Source organism: Ylistrum balloti, unplaced genomic scaffold (genome assembly GCF_031769215.1).
Source record: "Ylistrum balloti isolate Yb309-2 unplaced genomic scaffold, AGI_CSIRO_Ybal_v1 Utg370974, whole genome shotgun sequence".
NCBI lineage: Eukaryota > Metazoa > Mollusca > Bivalvia > Pectinida > Pectinidae > Ylistrum > Ylistrum balloti.
In genome coordinates this window covers 270841-290001 of record NW_026782546.1, presented here as the reverse complement: position 1 = coordinate 290001, position 19161 = coordinate 270841, and the positions used below count along the sequence as shown (strand labels likewise).

The window sequence follows — 19161 nt, the reverse complement described above, 5'->3', positions numbered from 1 at the left end:
ATGTTGCTTTTATTTGTCTTGACTTTTGTAAAAGTTTTGATTAATTAGAATGTAAAGATACAACGCAAGATATATCACTGGTGCTGTCAAAAAGTGGACTTATAACTAAGACAGTTACAAAAATATTTACATTTCAGTTATAACCTTAGGGTCAAAACTTAAGATAGCCTTTTGTTTGTTGCAAGTTCTGTAGGCTTAATGTAGAAGTACTTGAGGTCAAGGATTCAATTAACACCCTATAGCCAGTCTTCAGAGAACTTATAGAATCCATCATTACTCCTTCACTTAAAGTAAATGATACTATGTCTAACAACAGTTTTTCCCTAGTTACCCTTCCTTGAAAAGTAAAAGTGATAGTCCTAAATAAAGGACGGGTAGTAGAGCCAATGCTGTGTACTGTACTTGGGTACAAGGGTCCTAGGCCTCCCACCTCAATACCCTAAGGTATGCAGAGGATTGATGCAACAGGGTGAGCTTAATATTCAGAGAGTCAAACTCAACAGGCTGGAGGAGCCTCAAGCCTGTTGTGAGTAATTCTCTAAATTTTACTGCTAAATAAAGTTATTAGTTAAGATCATTCAAAACTGGTTGAAAAATACCAGCAAGCTTCACTGTGCTAGGATCAGACAATAGGCAGACACTTCAATTTGTCTGCTGACTTTGTGACATGGGTGAAACCTCTGCAATTCAAAAATCACCCTAATTTTGTTGTTTGGGTATAAGAAAATGAAATGAAACATGATAAAGAGGATATTTAATAGTTTCCCTTTTAATATCATATATATTTCACAAATATGATAGAACATTTATATTTTTCACGAGTATGAAGCACAAGTGAAAAATCACTCCAGAGAAAGCCAAAAATGTAAACAGTAGTTATTTATTGGAAAGCCTACCTATTCAATCTTCGTTTAGAATTTCAATGCAGTTAATAGAAAGTATTACTGGTTAAAACTATGACAGTTATGTTATCATCAGAAAATTTATCTAGTGATGATGCAAGATTTCTTATATCATCACTGCACTGATGACATCAGCTCTTATCACATTAATAAATTCTAATGTTTAAATAATAAAAACTGTTATGAATCTCAACTGGGATAACTCTTACATTTTATATTACATACAAAAATAATAAATTTTCCTATCAAAAAGTAACATCCGTTTTAATTTAATACAATGAACTGTAAGTCAAGATGTAAGAAATGTATTGATTTTAAAGACGTCATTGAAGAAACAGTTGTATCAGTTAAAGCTCCTGGCCAGCTGCTGACTATTCATCTAAGGATTACATACAGATCAGCAGAAAAACATTTTAACGCAGCTAGGCTTGTCAGCTACAAAAGGTATACACATCTGGTATGTTGACGCTCAGGAGGAAGGAAGATTTCCATATTGACAAAGTTTTGAGGAAATTTTACAAATCATTTACAGCCAAATAACAACAACAAAGACATCTATCTCCCTTTTATGTCTAGACATTCAAGCATTTACTTTCTAAATTATTTGTCAATACAACTATCAGTCTTCTTTATCATGTTTTCATCATATGAGGAAAAATAAATGCTGTTATATATTGTATTTTTATTGATTAAAGCAACAAGTGATTTTGTTCAATCACATTAACATCAATTATCAAATGTAGAATACAAGGCAAGACAACATGCATGACTGTCTGTAGCTGTACACATTAACAGGCTGAGTATCTCTCTGTGGGACCTACTTGTGACTAGTATCTCTCTGTGGGACCTACTTGAGACTAGTATCTCTCTGTGGGACATACTTGTGACTAGTATCTCTCTGTGGGACCTACTTGTGACTAGTATCTCTCTGTGGGACATACTTGTGACTAGTATCTCTCAGTGGGACCTACTTGTGACTAGTATCTCTCTGTGTTACATACTTGTGACTAGTATCTCTCTGTGGGACCTACTTGTGACTAGTATCTCTCTGTGGGACCTACTTGTGACTAGTATTTCTCTGTGGGACCTACTTGTGACTAGTATCTCTCTGTGGGACCTACTTGTGACTAGTATCTCTCTGTGGGACCTACTTGTGACTAGTTCCTCTCAGTGTGACATACTTGTGACCAGTTCCTCTCAGTGTGACATACTTGTGATTAGTTCCTCTCAGTGTGATATACTTGTGACTAGTTCTCTCAGTGTGATATACTTGTGACCAGTTCCTCTTAGTGTGACATACTTGTGACTAGTTCCTTGAAGTGTGACATACTTGTGACCAGTTCCTCTCAGTATGATATTCTTGTGACCAGTTCCTCTCAGTGTGATATTTTTGTGACCAGTTCCTCTCACTGTGATATACTTGTGACAAGTTCCTCTCAGTGTGACATACTTGTGACTAGGTCCTCTCAGTGTGATATACTTGTGACGAGTTCCTCTCAGTGTGATATTTTTGTGACCAGTTCTTCTCAGTGTGACATACTTGTGACTAGGTCCTCTCAGTGTGACATTTTGTGACTAGTTCCTGGTCTCTATGGGCAATACTTGTGACTAGTTCCTTGAAGTGTGACATACTTGTGACCAGTTCCTCTCAGTATGATATTCTTGTGACCAGTTCCTCTCAGTGTGATATACTTGTGACAAGTTCCTCTCAGTGTGACATACTTGTGACTAGGTCCTCTCAGTGTGATATACTTATGACAAGTTCCTCTCAGTGTGATATTTTTGTGACCAGTTCCTCTCAGTGTGACATACTTGTGACCAGTTCCTCTCAGTGTGATATTTTTGTGACCAGTTCCTCTCAGTGTGACATACTTGTGACTAGGTCCTCTCAGTGTGACATTTTGTGACTAGTTCCTGGTCTCTATGGGCAATACTTGTGACTAAATTATCTCTCAATGGGACATACTAGAAATATATATGTTACCAGTTGCTTTACACTGAACATACTTTGGACTTGTTTCTCTCGAAGGACACATACTATTACATGAACTTAAAGGAGTTATATAATAACTTTCACTTTAAATATCCTCACTGATAATCGCAACATCTGATTACTTTTATAGGTCTTCTAATGCTTACAAATGTTATTCTACTTTTGTATCAGTTAAGTTACAAACTTCATGCACATTGCAGTATAACTAAAATTAATTGAAAACGTGATGATGCATACCGTATGATCAACTTATAGCTTTCAATACAAGCTTTCATACAATCTTTGAATGTCAACTTGAATGCTAGAAGGTGTATATAAAAGAATTACATAACTATAACATAAATCCAACAGGTAAAACTTTGTAGATATATTGATAGAATCTGTTACCTTTATGTATTCCTGATTAAAATATATCTTTGATGCTGGCTGATATACTTGATGAGTAATGAAAGAAAACCGATTTCGAGGCAAAGCTGGGAATAAGATGTTACAGAAATACCAAACAGGCACTGTAATAAATCAATATTGATCATAAATATGTGCCAGATTTAGTTTGTTGTACATGATTGTGTCAAAACTGAATAAATATACATCAAGTATTTTCATTGCCAAAGTCATCAGTTGGATTAAATTACCTCCCTTTTTGGCATTTTCAAAGTAAAAAAGTGAAAAATGTATTTTAATTGATTCATTCCACACCTTTTGTTGACAGAGGAATGCTGTAACACCTAGAGGCTTCTTTATGAGCCTCATTTATAAATCTTCAAAGTGTTGCTTTAAGGTTTTAACTTGTTTGACCTGTACATTCTAGTTAACTACAGAACTCTAGACTAATAATTACATTAACTTGAATACTGAGGTATTATAATTCTTTCTATTGTTTTTTCTTTACAGCTTTCTGTTTATTATCACAATCTAACCTGATGAACATCACAATTTTTGCTATATATAGTCAGACACAATATTGGTGAGATACTGTAATATACTATAATACAGCAATGGTGCCAACTGAAGTAAAACAAAAATGTGATGAGATACGAAAACATAAATATACAAACAGATGTTTTAATTTTAATGAGAAGTACAATTTATTATGAAGTGCTGACATTATATCAGAGATAAAGCAGATCTAAAAAAACAAACATGTAACAACTGATATGATAGAGGCTGTGGGCTACCCTATCACAATAAAATATTTTATCATCTTCCGGGTATCAGCAGATAACATTTAACCTCTCACTTGCCTTCATATGAAATTTTTTATGAATCAGAATATCTGACAGCATTGTTAGTAAAGAAAATCACATGTACTTCCTTTTCCAGAATTATTTATTCTGTTTACAATATTCCAAGTAATGGTTGTTAATAATTTACTAAAGTAAACATTTTGTTTTCATCAAAATGAGGACAGACAAACTTACCATTTTATGAAATGTGCTTCCTGTTACTCTGCTGGCAAATTTCATACATAAAGTTTTGGGAAATATCACAAAATGCTGGTTTACCAATTCGGTCTTGAAATCAATTCGGCTAAATTATCTCATCTCATATTGTGTGTCATGGTGATATTACAACATTCACAAAAGGTTGTTTTTATCGATGGTTCAATTGTGTTATACTTATATAATGTCTGAAATAAATCAAAGACACTCAACACCTATGGAACAGCTTTTTAATTACTAGATATTGACATGTTTTGACTACTGGATGGTTATCATCAGGACCAGATTATCAGATACAAATCTCCGTTGAAGAGAGGTTGAGTGTCTTTTTCTTTTGTGTTTTTCCTGTAAGGATCTCTATTGAATCCCTTGTAGATCCACTTACTGGAATTTTCACAGAATTTTAATGACAAAATGAATCAATTAAGTATCAATTATGATATCAGTGGACTATCACTTTATGTTTAGCATGGTTTTTTCCCCTGATACACTGATTTACTCTAACAATAAGACCCCTTGCCCGCTTACATCAGGGCCAACAGATTCAGATTCTTTATTTGCCGTGAGTCATACGACTCATAGGCACAAAAGGAATACAAATACATAAACATATGTAATACAATACATATATAAGTACTTCCACTCATTTACACTTACACTCGCACACACCCACACACCCACCCAATTCTGACCTCACAACTGAATGGTCTTATTAAAAAAATGAATGGTTTGTAAAGTAGGTAAAATGTACATATCAGATCATATGCATAACTTTCTTTATTATCACATGAACACGCCTTCCCACTTAAGAAATGTTACATTCATTATGTTTATTTAAAGGACTTACTTAATTTATTATGACACTTCAGCTTTTTAGCAGTTTTTCTGCTTCTTGGCAAATGATTAGAATATTGTGATATAACAACATATGGAATACATTAGGATCCAATATTGTTTAAACAGCAATATGATTTATGGAACTCCAAACACAGTCATACTACTTTGTAGAATTACACAGAACCTGAGTTTGATGACATAATAAAACAATAGAGCTCTACCTATACAAATGTACACTAACACTCCTCCAGGCTACGATGCTCTTCAGAAAATGTATACAAACATCATACTCCAATGCATTACTGGCTATTTAACTATTTACTCTGTATTTACATGGCAATAAGACCACGCCTGGTAATTAAGTCTACTCATTGTATTTGCTGTTCAATAGAATTTTCAATAAGCACCTCTGAGTTCATTGGTCTGAAATAAGCCCCACCTCCGATTTTGATCGGAGTCCTAGGCAAGAATGTGCTGGCCCCCTGGGCTTATTGTAGAATATTACAGTAAGTTTAGTTTTTATGTATACATCTATAACAGGATTTCTGCCTTTTGGTCATCCAGTTATATGAAGACTGTGAATGTAAAATAAAATGTATTTACTGGACAAGGTAAATTTTCTGACATCAGGTCAAGTGTCTAAGGCTACCACCTGCATCTGTTCTGTGTAAGCTGAGACATCTCATTATCTACATAGTATGTACATTCTGTCAGCAGACCAGAGCCAACTCCCACCCCTTCAGGCCTGCACTCACCTGACACAGGTGTGTAGTTGCAAGTTTCTGTTGTCACAGTCAGTTCTAATATGATGGCAGATTAAGTTATGACCTCAAATAGTCAGTACAGGAAGGAGAAACGTTGGTCTATATTGTTGGTTTAAAGTTTACTAAGTAATTGATTTTAATGTTAAGAGTATACGTGCGCAAATATGTAAAAAATACTTTGTATAATATGAAATATATTGGTAGAAGGATGTTCAATGTTACAATAGCTTAAAATAAGTTGTATTACTTTGTTAAGACTCATTTTTCTTAAATAACTGTGACTCACTAAGTTCAAAGTTTAACACCTGATTGATTAATAATATATCGGTGAAGATGACACATTATCATTGCTCCTTCATTGATAACATAAGAATTCTGCACCTCTTGAGAAATGGGTGAAAGGGTGTTTAACTTTTCATCTCTGTGGGAATTGTTATTTATTAACATGATTTTGTGATACACACAGTTATTTAGAAAGTGCATATAAAGGAGGGTAATCTATGCTACAATATATATAAAGAAATGATCCTTATTCTGATCTGAAGCAATGAAAAACCTGGCGATAATGCAAGTATATACATTTTAATTTTTTGGCAAATCATGGTATAATAGCTAGTGAGGATGCAACTGTGTGGGTGAATTCTACCATAGCAAGCTGAACAGCATTTACAAAGTTGATGGATTCACTGAGAAGTCAGCTAACTTATCATCTAATAGTTTGAACAGATTGACATAAGCTAAACCGACTAGCCTGGTTTTAGGCATTGAGGACACAATATCTGTTCACATCAAATAAGGTACATGAACCAAGGACACCTTGGTGAAAAGCACATGCATATAATGACTCATCAGGTTAATCCTGCAAAAATGTGACCTTGTGAGGTTACTCCTACAGATGCAACCTTGCAAGGTCATAGTCCTACAAATGTTACCATTAGTAAATTTGTAAGGTTGTAGCCCTAAAAATATGACCTTGTAAGGTCATAGTACTACAAATGTTACCATTTGAATTTATTGCTACAGGAAAAGTAACCTTGTAAGGTTACTACTACATATATGCAACCTCGCAAGGTTATATTTCTAAAAATGTGACCTGGTAAGTTTATAATCCTAAAAAAATATTACCTTATAAGGTTAGTACTACAGATGTGCTCTTACTAGTTTAGTAAATTTGTAAGGTTGTAGCCCTAAACATTTGACCTTGTAAGGTCATAGTCCTACAAAAATATAACCTTAAAAGATTAGTCCTACAAATGTAGCATTGTAAAGTTCAATTCCTAACAATGTGATCTTGTAATATTTATGTTAGTCCTACAGATGTGACATTTGGTGGTTAGTCCTTCAAAAGTGATCATGTATTGTATAAAAGGTTAGTCCCACAGATGTGACATTGTGAAATTTAAATCCTACAAATGAGACCAAATTAAGAAAATGCTACAAATTCACTTACCAAGTTTTATCTTAAAAAAATATAGAATTAGGAAGTTAATTTGTACTGACCTACTTCTTCTGTTCCTCCTCTACATGTTGACCTTGAAATGCCACCAATTTTGAGCAGTGACTCTGAATATGCTCTGGCTGATGCAGTTAAACCTACAAACAGAAAATATTGAAATTGAACCTACTTGATCTAACAGAAATGGTTAGTGAAATCATCTTAAAGCAAGCAACAGATCTTAACAACTTGATTTTTTTTTAAATATGCATTTCACCGATATTCTTGGAAAATAAATAATGGTAGTTTGCTGAAATTATGGGTGGGTGAGTGACCTAATATTTTCATGCTTTATGGATTTTAAAGCAATATCGAATTAAAATGATTTTGAAACTTCACATAACCTTATTAACTGAACAAGGATAATTTGTAGGTACTTCAAGCATTTTAAAATGAAGGAATTGAATAAAAAGATAAAAACTAAAGCCAAATAATAGTACATCTTCTTTTTCTTTTTTTCAATTCTCAACTGAAGACCATAGCTTGTGTATATCATCTATAATTATATATCACTCATATACCATTTGAACAGAAAATACACTGTTGCAAATATTCGAGAGGAAATGATACATCAGTAATTAAATATAAGCATCTTTTCTGAATGACAACAATGACTGATAACATATTAGAGTAATGAGAGTAAAAAGTAAATTTCTTTAAAATTTATTCTATAAAAAGGTTAACATTAGTGTAACCTTTCATTTCTTTATCTAATATTACATAAACAATAAAACATTTTCACATTGTCTCTGGACTTCTAAGGCATACAAGATTAGGCTCTCAGTGTGTTACTCTAGGCCAGTTCTCAGGTGTTGCAGTAAAGAACTGAAGCTATATGTCAGATTTGATTGGTTGGTGAAAGATCAAGACAGGTCATGTGTGACAAACAGTAGCCAGGCTTCTGAGAATGACAGGTTACCTTGAAGGGCTTTGTGGTAGGCTTTCCCACATAACAAGACCTGTTTTATCCCTGGGTTAAAGTTCTCTGTCAGGCCCTGAAAAATAGCACCACAGCCATATAAATATTATGACCAAATCTACAAAACAGTCATGCAGACAGAGAAAGCAGAAATTATCTTGGCTAGTAGTTTCTTTGAGATTAACCCTTATTACAAAAACTGCAAAAAGGCATTAAGGAAACACAGATTTTCTAATATAGTGATTATTGTATAAAAAAAGATCACTGATGCGGATATTTCAAAGGTTAAGAAGTATACAAAGACAACCAAAAATCTGCAAATATTTAAATCGTTGTACATATTCTCCCTTATATATTGAAATATGAGGAAGCAGAGATGAATAGATTAAAACCCTTCACTGTTAGCTTTAACTTCTGCCATCTGGTTTGACAGTTATTTCTGAATCTTTACCTTCAAATTAACATTGAGCAATATATGCTTCCTTTCCACACAATGCAATATGGTTTATTAACTTAACAGAGGATAATTAAATTTCAAAATCATTTAAATTTCGGATTTTAACATTTGAACACTTATTTTGACCTGAAATATTATAAATCTAATAAGTGACATAAAGAGTGGGTAACAGTCCACATTGAATTATACACAAGTCCTTGACAAACATGTCCTTTATGAATATTCTAAACACATAAAGGTGGCTCTAAGAGATTTACGTAGTGTCATGTATGTACCTCACAATTTAATTAACTAAACAATTCCACTTGTCAGCACTGGCAAATCATAATGTCAACAAATGATTTTTCCAAAGACTCACCTTCAACAGTGAAAGATGACATATATATATATATATATATATATAATTATATATATCAATGGGTGTTAAACGACTATGTAAAGATCAACAGTCAAGTTAATTGATTTATATTGTAGATAATAATCTATTTTATATTGACAAGAAATTACCATCAGATACCTTATCATTATTTTTCACATGTCATCATAACTATATTAGGTTTATAAAACTTTTACACTTTTTTTATATACGCATACAATAAATAATCAATCTGCCCTTCCAACATTTTACATATTAATGTTCAAAGCATTGATTTCATAGCCTCAATATTCACATTGATGTTCAACTATAAAAGGTAATTGTAAAATCTTCAGGAAAAAAAAATTGTGACATTTAAGTCACTTCTAATATCATGAAAATTATATTGAAATAGCAGGTATTCATTACACAGCCTTCTACAAAACTCTAGAAATGTAAGCCTGCAGAAAGAGCTTCAGGTTTCATTGTTTTCTTACTGAAATAGCTGTCCTTGCCTGTATAAACTGGAAAAGTATAGTAACCATTTGTTAGACATTGGTAAGGTTTTAAAGATTTTGCCTTAAATTAAAGGAGGCAGACTTTTTCAGCTGGAAAACAGGGTAAAAATATTATTGGTTTCTACAAGTTAATGACTGTGAATCATTCGTTCATATTCTTTCTCTGACAAACCTATAGTAGTGTGTTAATAATTTTCCATTCCTTTTCTCTGAGACATTAACAACACATCAGGAAAAAAAATCCCTCTTAGTTATATACTATAGCCAAATACATGTACAAGTCTAAAAAACAGTGAATTCCCACCACATCAATTTGATACAAAATTCTCAACCAAAAGTCTATGTGTATTAAAGTGACTAGAATACATATAAATGAACTCTGGGTTGGGAATTCCTGCCAAGTCCCAGTGATTCCCACCACTAAATGTACAGGTAAATGTCCCCTGCCATCGTAAGGTAAACTTTTCACCATTAGAGCAAGATAAATGCTATTTAGAAATTATAAATGGGTTTACTAGTATGGCACTATGATACAGTTTGCTGTATTCAAAAACCTGAAAGAGTAGTTGTAAGTGATTACTTTTCAAAGAGAAGAGGCAATTCAAAATAACTCGTGTATCATACATAACATCGCGCGAATGTAAATGTATTTCACTTATGTCAATATTAATCTAATTCACACCATCTTCATTTTTCAAAATCAATTAATATCACAATACGTATGGTACCAACAGTCTAAGACTCACGTAGCGTGACTTCAGCTACAAGTCAGAAATAACTATTAATAGGGATTTATTACAAGTGATTAGTCTAACGGCGGAGTAATGAAGCATCAACTTGCTGTAGAGCTACAGCTTCTGAAGGCGACCTTCACATTGATGTGATGGAAGGCGGTTGACCAGTCTTATATATCTGTTATAAGGTGTGCGAGTATACACCATTCAACGTATGTGCTGATAATGCTGTTCAGAATATACAGGTACACAACTTTACACATTAAACATGTATATATTTCTTATCGATCTATAGAACCTTTAGGAACACCTAGTGAATGTTCAACAGGTGTGGCCAGCCAATCTCAGCAATCCTTTACTGTACATGCAATGATCAAATTGTCCGTTAATTTTTCTCTTACCCTATATACTGCCTCGGTATGCTGATGTACGTCCTCAGAATTCTTCATATTTATCCGACAAAAAGTCACAAGTATCAGCGTTACATCCCAACGTACAGACGACAACTAATACCTGCAGCAGACGTGCGCTTGTGTATATTGTTACCGTTATGTGGTCAAAGGTTAAAGGTTAATCTGCGATGTTATCTGAAGCAGACGACACCTGGCGCGATATACATGTTTACCTGGAAACCTAATACACGTTGGTCCAGTGTCACATTGTCATAACATAGCGTTGAAAACGAAATGCTGACAATCAAAGTGAAATTATCTGTCTCCCTCATTCCGTTTATTCTTAAATGATTTGTTTCAGCTTTAGTATAGTTCATATTTTGAAATGGTTTGAAATTGGGACAAATACATGTGAATTGCAGAAAAGTAAAGAAATTATAACAAGCTTAAATAAACTTCAAATGTCACACAGACAAGGGTGGTTTTTAATGATTTAATCAGAGAAGTTTTAACACGTGTTATATATGTCTCTGTTAATATTACAGTAATTCCTCCATACTTATAAGGGGCTATAGGTTTACACGCACATCCAATAAATAATGTTCTTCGTATCAGAAACAACTGTTGGATTGATATTGTTGAATGTTCTTGTTACGATCCTACAAAATAGACGTAAACGCTGCGCGGTAGTCTCCCTTTGGTACACTGGCGAGCCGATGTAATGCATTCCTGTGCTCATACTTTCCTTCAAAGATCATAAAGTCACGGCGATCTAGCTAGACTTGTAATTGCACTCCTCTGTGACACCCTACACTATTGTATTGAAATATGCATTTTGTATCGTAGTGGAGCAGAATTCCAATCCGAATTAATTTTAATTATATTGAAATTCATAACGACTTAGTTTTTTCCTACTTTCGAAGCTCTTATTTCGAAACCTTCTGTACATGATTACTTTTGCAGGATGAAGCATTGATGAATAAACTGTAAGACTTCAGTTCTTTATGTGGATGCTGTTAAGCACTATGTTTTTTTCATTCTTAACATGATGCTTGAATTTATTGTCCACGTGAATTTGAAAAAAAAGGCATACAAAACTGGCGTTCTTTACATTTGTTTGGCAAACTTGATCACTGGTCTTCATTGATTTTTCGACAACCATTTCTTATATTAGTTAGGTGTCTTTGGAATTCAAACAACACCTTATGTTACGTTCCCTTTAAGTAAGAAAGTTTTCTTGATTTCCAACTTAAATACTTTTAAGAAGAGTTTGTCACAAAGCTTTTTAAATTTCAATAAAAATTGCTCACAACGTATTGTGTTCTGCCAGGACAGTTATCTGACAGTATCACGACCATTCTTCTCAGCCTATGCTTTCACAATATCAATGTTTTAATGCTGAAACAACTAGTCTGTCTGACCGTGTTTTTTCTTTAACATAAATTCTATCACTATTCAAAAGTGCATTATACTTCTCATCGATACTTTCCCTGTCCAATTCTTAACGAGTTTTTTAAAAAAAAAATCGGTGTACCAAGGCGCCGTACTGTTTCATTGTCTGTTCGCAGCCATGAAGCGACCAAATTAATTGAATGGCCCTCGTGCAAACATTCGAAATAAATATGTTGACGTACACAATACAAGCTAAAATGCATTGAATGGTGTGTTAAACAAGAATTAAACAGTGGAGATGTGTAAGTAAAAGTGTACAAACAATACAACTATGTTGTTGACATATAACGTGAAAACCTCAGTGATTTGGTAGATATTTGGAGCACAAATCGTGAAAGACTGAGAAGGTTCCAATATTTTGAGTAACAAGTAAAGACGCCACAGCGATTGAATAATTCAAAGCCAGATTCTATCCTCCACCAGCGCGTTGCTTTTCGTACATTCTCACATATCTTGTATATCATTGGCGATCCATTGTTTAAAACTGCCACAGCAAGGAGCTAATGTATTAAGGAGTTCAAATTATTGATTAACAAATAAAGTTAAAAATGGGAAGACTTTACCTGTAAATAAACGTAAATACATTGTGACCGTTCCATGGAATACAGAACTAGAACTGATACGTCAACATAAACTCCCGCCACTACTGGTTGGCTTCGACATCTCGATACAAAAAGAACCTGTCGTCTACAATTATCAATTAGCAGGAAACATGCATTGTATATAAGTAAAATTATCATGTTAGACATCAATTAACCATAACCACAGTGGCATGGTTTAGCATGTCATCACGTGTTCTTCGGAGACAGATTTAAGCAGAATAGGATTTTTTTTGCTTTTCGATTTCTTAAACACAGAAATCGCAAAAATTGTAACATGCGCCAGATGAACAACTGATCCAGTAAGTGATGGTTACGATTGACGCACATCACGGCTCTCAGCCGCTCAGCCACAGAAACTAGCTGTTGGAGGTGCAGATAAATACCAATATCCAGTATCCATATCATTGGATAAGTCAAACAACAACAGATACAAAATATTAAATCAATACCCACATATTTACATAATCTTAATTCAAACACAAATTCAATAAAACTATAGCAAAATAAGGACAAGAGAAAGATTTACACGGAGACACATGAAAAGGACATGGAGAATAAGGCCATGTAAAATCTTGGTCAATCCAAGTGAGTAATGCCACGTTCCTTAATGAAAGCGATTACGGAAACCCACCTGGCAACTTTAAACGAACATGTCTATGTTCATACCTTACAAAGAAATGACATATCACACATCAAACTACATCTCTCGAAATTCTGTGATTTGTGAGCTTGTCTATCAGATATCAACATTTCCCCACCAAAAATGTCATAGAATTTCGAATCAACTGCGACATTTAAACATTAGAGGTCGTGAAGCTATCCAGACATGAAAAATTAATAATTGGGAAATTGAAATCATCATGCTTATCATACGGCTTAGTTGAAAGCTGTCCATGTCAGTTGTAGAAAAGGCTGATGTAGAAGAGTCTGTCGTATCCCGATTCCTCATTCTCGTGAGTTGGCCATGATAAATGAAATTTAAAGAAAAATCGTTATCAATATATATATATATGTTACATATATCTGGAAGAGAAATTGAAGGACTTGGCAAGGTCTTTGTGGCCTGTTTTGTAGCGCTTTTCGATAAATTCAGTCTGGTATGAAAACAAAAACAAGTCGGACAATCAGCAGAATATGTGCACAATTTGTGCCCATAGGTATGCTGACCATTTGTCCTTTGTATATTTCTTCTTCCATATGGATGTATTCTCACGAAGTATGTTGCAGTATAGTTCACAATGCATATTTGCACCACCGTTTACCTCTCTTGGAAAAGAAAGCTCTCATAATAAGTGAACGAAGGCGTTCCTTCAGTTCAGAATGGGTAATGGCAATGTAAGGAGTGGGCAAAAATGATCTTACAGAGGAAATGTTTTTTTAGAAGAAGGTGTTGGCGATTGGTCAAGAGTTCTTTGATATTGACATACATTCCATTTCTTGAGTGAAGAGTAGCACAGTAAGACTGTTACCGTGATTTGCTAGTACTGAGCTTTGACAAAGATTTGATTCAATAACTTTACAAGTCACCAATGAAACGCTGATTGCATGAATTTTTGTGAAATTTAAGAATTCAATACATGTATAAACGAGGGAGGTCTGTATCCTTATCGTTGATAAGCCATTTCAATGATTGTAATACTGAAGCATGATTACGTAGAATTTCTTTTTTTTAGAAAAACTGGATAATGTGTAAGCATTGTGCTTTCGTAAACAAGCAGACCTACTTCTTTTTGTATCCAGGAAATATATCTGCAGACAAGGATTAAGTCATTGGATAGTTTACCTACGAGAACAACAACATACCCGTCATGTTATTTATGAGGTACAGATTTAACATCGGGATCAAGGATTACAAACTTACACCTTTTTAAATTTCAAGCTGCTGAATGGTAGATCGAATGGATTTTACCCACTCTGAAAGTGAATTCAAATCAAGTTCTCGTATCACCAACTCTCTGTCATAGTTTTCAATGAAATTCAATAGCATCTTGATATTCACATTTCAATAAATGGACGATGTCTCAACATATTTTGGGCCCTTAAGAAAAAGTTCTCGTTGCGTAACGTTTTGCATAATGCGTATATTACCATTTACTGTGTGCCCAGTTTGACCTTAGTCATGATAAAAGTTAGGACAAGAACACTTTAAAGGATGAGTAGTTCTTACAACGTTCAGTAATTGCAGCGTTTGTTTGTATTTTTGTATTTGAAAAGTTTGGGCTTGGAGTAACTATAGAAATGACGGATATTTCTGTATTGGAATATGGTAATAGCATCCTTTGTTTGCCTGATGTTTTACCAAGGCCCTACTTACATAAACCTGTTGTGGGATGTAGTCGTATCATTGTGACGTTCGATCGACTCCGGCACTATAGGCTGATTGATAAGTTTGGTCTTGTATTGAAGACGTTAGGCAGGGATGTTCTTTTTCAGCTCTACCATTCCTTGACTATCTAAGTTTGAGTACCTGAAGACTGGTGTCATGTGACAAGCACATATCGATGATGTAGCACTCTAAAATAGATAAAGCAAGTGAATTTTGCAGAATGGACAAAATCGCTGAAAAAGGAGTGATTCAATATTTGCATAAGAAATGTCTTGCAAATAAGGACATTCAAATTGATATGGTAGCAACACTAGGAATGATGCTCCTTCATATGCTACAGTGAAAAAGTGAGTGGCGGAATATAAGCGTGGCAGACAAAGCCTTGGGGATGACGCCCGTCCTGTATGGCCTGTCACTGTTGCAACCCCAGAAATGGACAATAAAGTCCATGATGTTGTTATCATGCTATCACGACAGGCGAAAATATATATCCATTGCAGTTGGGATATCACAGGAAGACCATGCAATGAGGAAGATCTCCGCCTGTTTGGTACCAAGACTCCTGACAGTTGCTCAGAAGCACACCAAGCGGACTAATCTGAATCATTTAGAGGCAGATCCTGCAAACTTTCTGCAGAGGTTGGTAACTATGGATGAAACGTGAGTCCATCATTTAACCCCTGAGGACAAACGACAGTCTCAACGATGGAAGTACACAGGTTCATCCCCGGCAAAGAAGAAAAATACTGTTTCATCAGCTAGAAAGGTTATGGCCTCGGTTTTTTGCGATGCTGATGGTATTCTGATGGTAGATTAGTTGCAAAAGGGACAACCAATCAATCGCACATGTATCACTTCTTAGGCTGAGAAAAACATTCAGGCGCAGCGGAAAACTCACTAAATATGCGTTGTTCCACAAAGTTCACAAGTTTTCATTGCCATGGCTGCCACTAACGATTGTGGTTTTGAAATGAGTGAAAATCCGCATTATTTGCCTTGTCTCTCTCCATCAGACTTTCATCTATTTCCAAAATTGAAAAAAGTACCCACTGTCGGTCAGATGATGACGTCATAAATGCAGTGAAGGACTTTCTAAACGGTCAAGAAAAAGACTTCTTTAAAAGTGACACCGAGGCCCTGATACTGAAAGGGATTATGTTGAAAAATAATGTAATACGTCCGACAAAAGTCAAACCCTTACATATGGGACTAACATCTTATCAATCATCCCTGGTAAGTGAGGGAGATAAGCGACCTGCCCCTGGGTCGGCATTTGAATTATACATGTGAAAAGAAATCGACATTTTCATATGTATATCGCAAGGATCGAAAGCTCTTTTCTTTATCTACATGCCCATATCGATATCATGTTTCAAATATTTTTTTCTGTATCTTGTTATTTTGTAGGAAATTAGGACAGCAACTTACCCACGTGACTTAACAAGATCACATGACACCCAAGATAGAACATCGGAATAATTAACTCTAGGTTCTTGCTTTTCGGCATGTGGATAATGGTAGTCCTATTTATTACTCTCTCGTAGTGTGAAAATTTTGCTTTGAAACGATACGACTTAACTGATGAAAACATGACGTGACAAAATGGAGTCTACTACGCCCAGACGACCTTTTGCTACCGTTTTACGGCTACATGGATCCGAATACAACCGGGAATACGGCTTGAAAAGAATCTTATTTTTCATTTACGCCCAAATCCTAGTCATCTCGTTACTTGTTCGGTTCCTTTTTTTGAAATAGGGAATGTACTTTGAGGGTACGTTAAAGTCTTCTTAAACACTGCTTATCTGATTTTCTTTGGCGTTGATCAAGTATTTAATTAAAGAGCCGACTTTCCAACCGCTTTTGAAGTCGAGTTCCTTTTCTTATTAGAACAAAATAATAAAAAACATGCTTTAAATATTTCCGTTTATTATTTTCACCATTAGAAATAACAACCATAATAGGAATGAAAAAACTCCGTAAAGGAAGCTTACTCTTGTAAGAGTTTCCTCCCTTATGCCGTTACCTTTGCACATCTATGCGATAAGAACGAGAAACTAGACATCTTATTAGGGGAGATAATAAGCTGACTTTTTGTTGAGTATTATATATTGAAACATTAACTGGACAATTTTATTTTATTTTGCAGCTGAAATTGTTACTTAACATTGCACAATAATAAGAATTAACGAGTATGGCGTTTGAAAGTTTGAATTTGTATTCATAAAATGATGCTATTCATACCTAGTACATTCAAAGTTAGAAATCGAACAGTGTTATGGTACACTTGTTAAATCTTTAAAGATATCCTTGAGATGATTTTAGCTTTATCGGTATGACCTCCAAAAGTGCATACACTGAAAATGAGAACTGATATTGAAATCCGATGATTCTGTACAGGATGCACAGTTTTTATTTGACGATTTTGTTAAAACAATCGATAATAGCAACATTTACGGTAGTCATACATTATTTAGAATAAAGGTAAATCCAAAACCACCTAAATTCAATTGGGAACCATACCTCATTCTGTAGTGTTCGGATGGTAACTTTCATGTGTTGTGTTTGGTTACAAGTTGTGATATTCATTTTCGAGGGAAGTTTCCCCCCGGGTTTTTCTTGTACATTTCGTATTAAACATTATTTAATACCACTTTGAAAAACGGAAAAATCAAAAAGCCCTTTTTATATTGTATGCCTCCCGATTGTTAAATAACATGATATATATTAGATATTATGGCTTGTAAAAAGGAACTATTCGCACCTCCTTTAATCTGTTACGCAACAGATATAATTAAAGTGATGAATTACTGATAATATCAATTTGTAACTTTAAATGTGAGATGAACTCACCACATGTAAAAAAAATTAAGAACTGGTATAGAATATTGTACAGTTCTTGTATTTTAAACAATTTATCGGAAGACACACAGACAGACGTCGTATTTATTAACATATAATCTGCCTACGATACAGACTAGACCAACATATAGCGACTAGACCAACATACTTACATTACAGGATATTACAAATATGACTATCAATTTTTAATTTTGAATGCTTTCCCATCAAATCAGTGAAATTTGTGCAAAATGTACAATTCATGGAAACAAATTAAAGTTCCGAATTGTAAGATTGCGACTGGCCTTGGTAATGGATATCAAATCTACAGTTTAGAAGAAAACCTTACCACGAATTGTAAATTGTTTATTTTACTACCGTAAAATGTGTAAAGTGCGCATTTTTTTCTTGAATTTGTAAGTTTTTCGCTTCTCATTTCCTGAAGTAAATCTCATTTCATAATAAAATGTAACAGTGTTGAAGTTAAACAACTTCTAAGGCCATATGGGAGCGGAATAATCCTTCCTCTAGCTGTCGAAGATTAGGAAACTAAAGGAGTTCCTGAGGCTGGCCCACTTCTGGGATGGCCGTTGCAATACTTGTAAGCAGGAATAATTTCCGGAAAGTTATGTTCTGGTTATACCTGACTTAATCTATCACCATTGCTATATTTTTGTGATAATGTTGTGTTGTTATTGTGGGTTTCACTAATCATCTGATCGTTAATGTTTCGATTTCATATTTTGATTAGATTAAGCACTATCAGTATATCGGTATACACTACGTCAGTTTTTATTCTGCTTTATTAGACTTTATTCCTGCTTTATACACAATGTTGTAACGACACGTGCGCGATATACAAATCGTGTCACGTGTCCTGGAATCTTTATTGTCGTTATCTGTGATTACAAACACTGCTGATTCATTGTGCTTTAGTGTTAAATTGTTAAAATGTCCCAAAACGATGTTGGAAATAAAAATAACATATGAAATATACAAATGACAAAAAAGTGTGAATTTGTTGCACTCGTGAGTGATTTTTATGAAAGATTAAAAACTACTACTAACACTTTATATCAAACAAGATCAAATCTTTTTACAATATAATGTAAACATACATGTAGTTATAAAA

General features: G+C 34.4%; 1 protein-coding gene across 1 annotated transcript in view; it reads right to left on the bottom strand.

Annotated features, from left to right (window-relative positions):
- The window catches only part of LOC132559839 (brain-specific angiogenesis inhibitor 1-associated protein 2-like), a 44658-nt gene extending 33793 nt beyond the window's left edge, over nucleotides 1–10865 (bottom strand). The window contains 3 exon segments of the mRNA XM_060224468.1: nucleotides 7439–7531; nucleotides 8353–8428; nucleotides 10818–10865. Of these exon segments, the coding sequence (XP_060080451.1) occupies nucleotides 7439–7531; nucleotides 8353–8428; nucleotides 10818–10865 (217 nt within the window).
- Between the last annotated feature and the right edge of the window lie 8296 nt (nucleotides 10866–19161).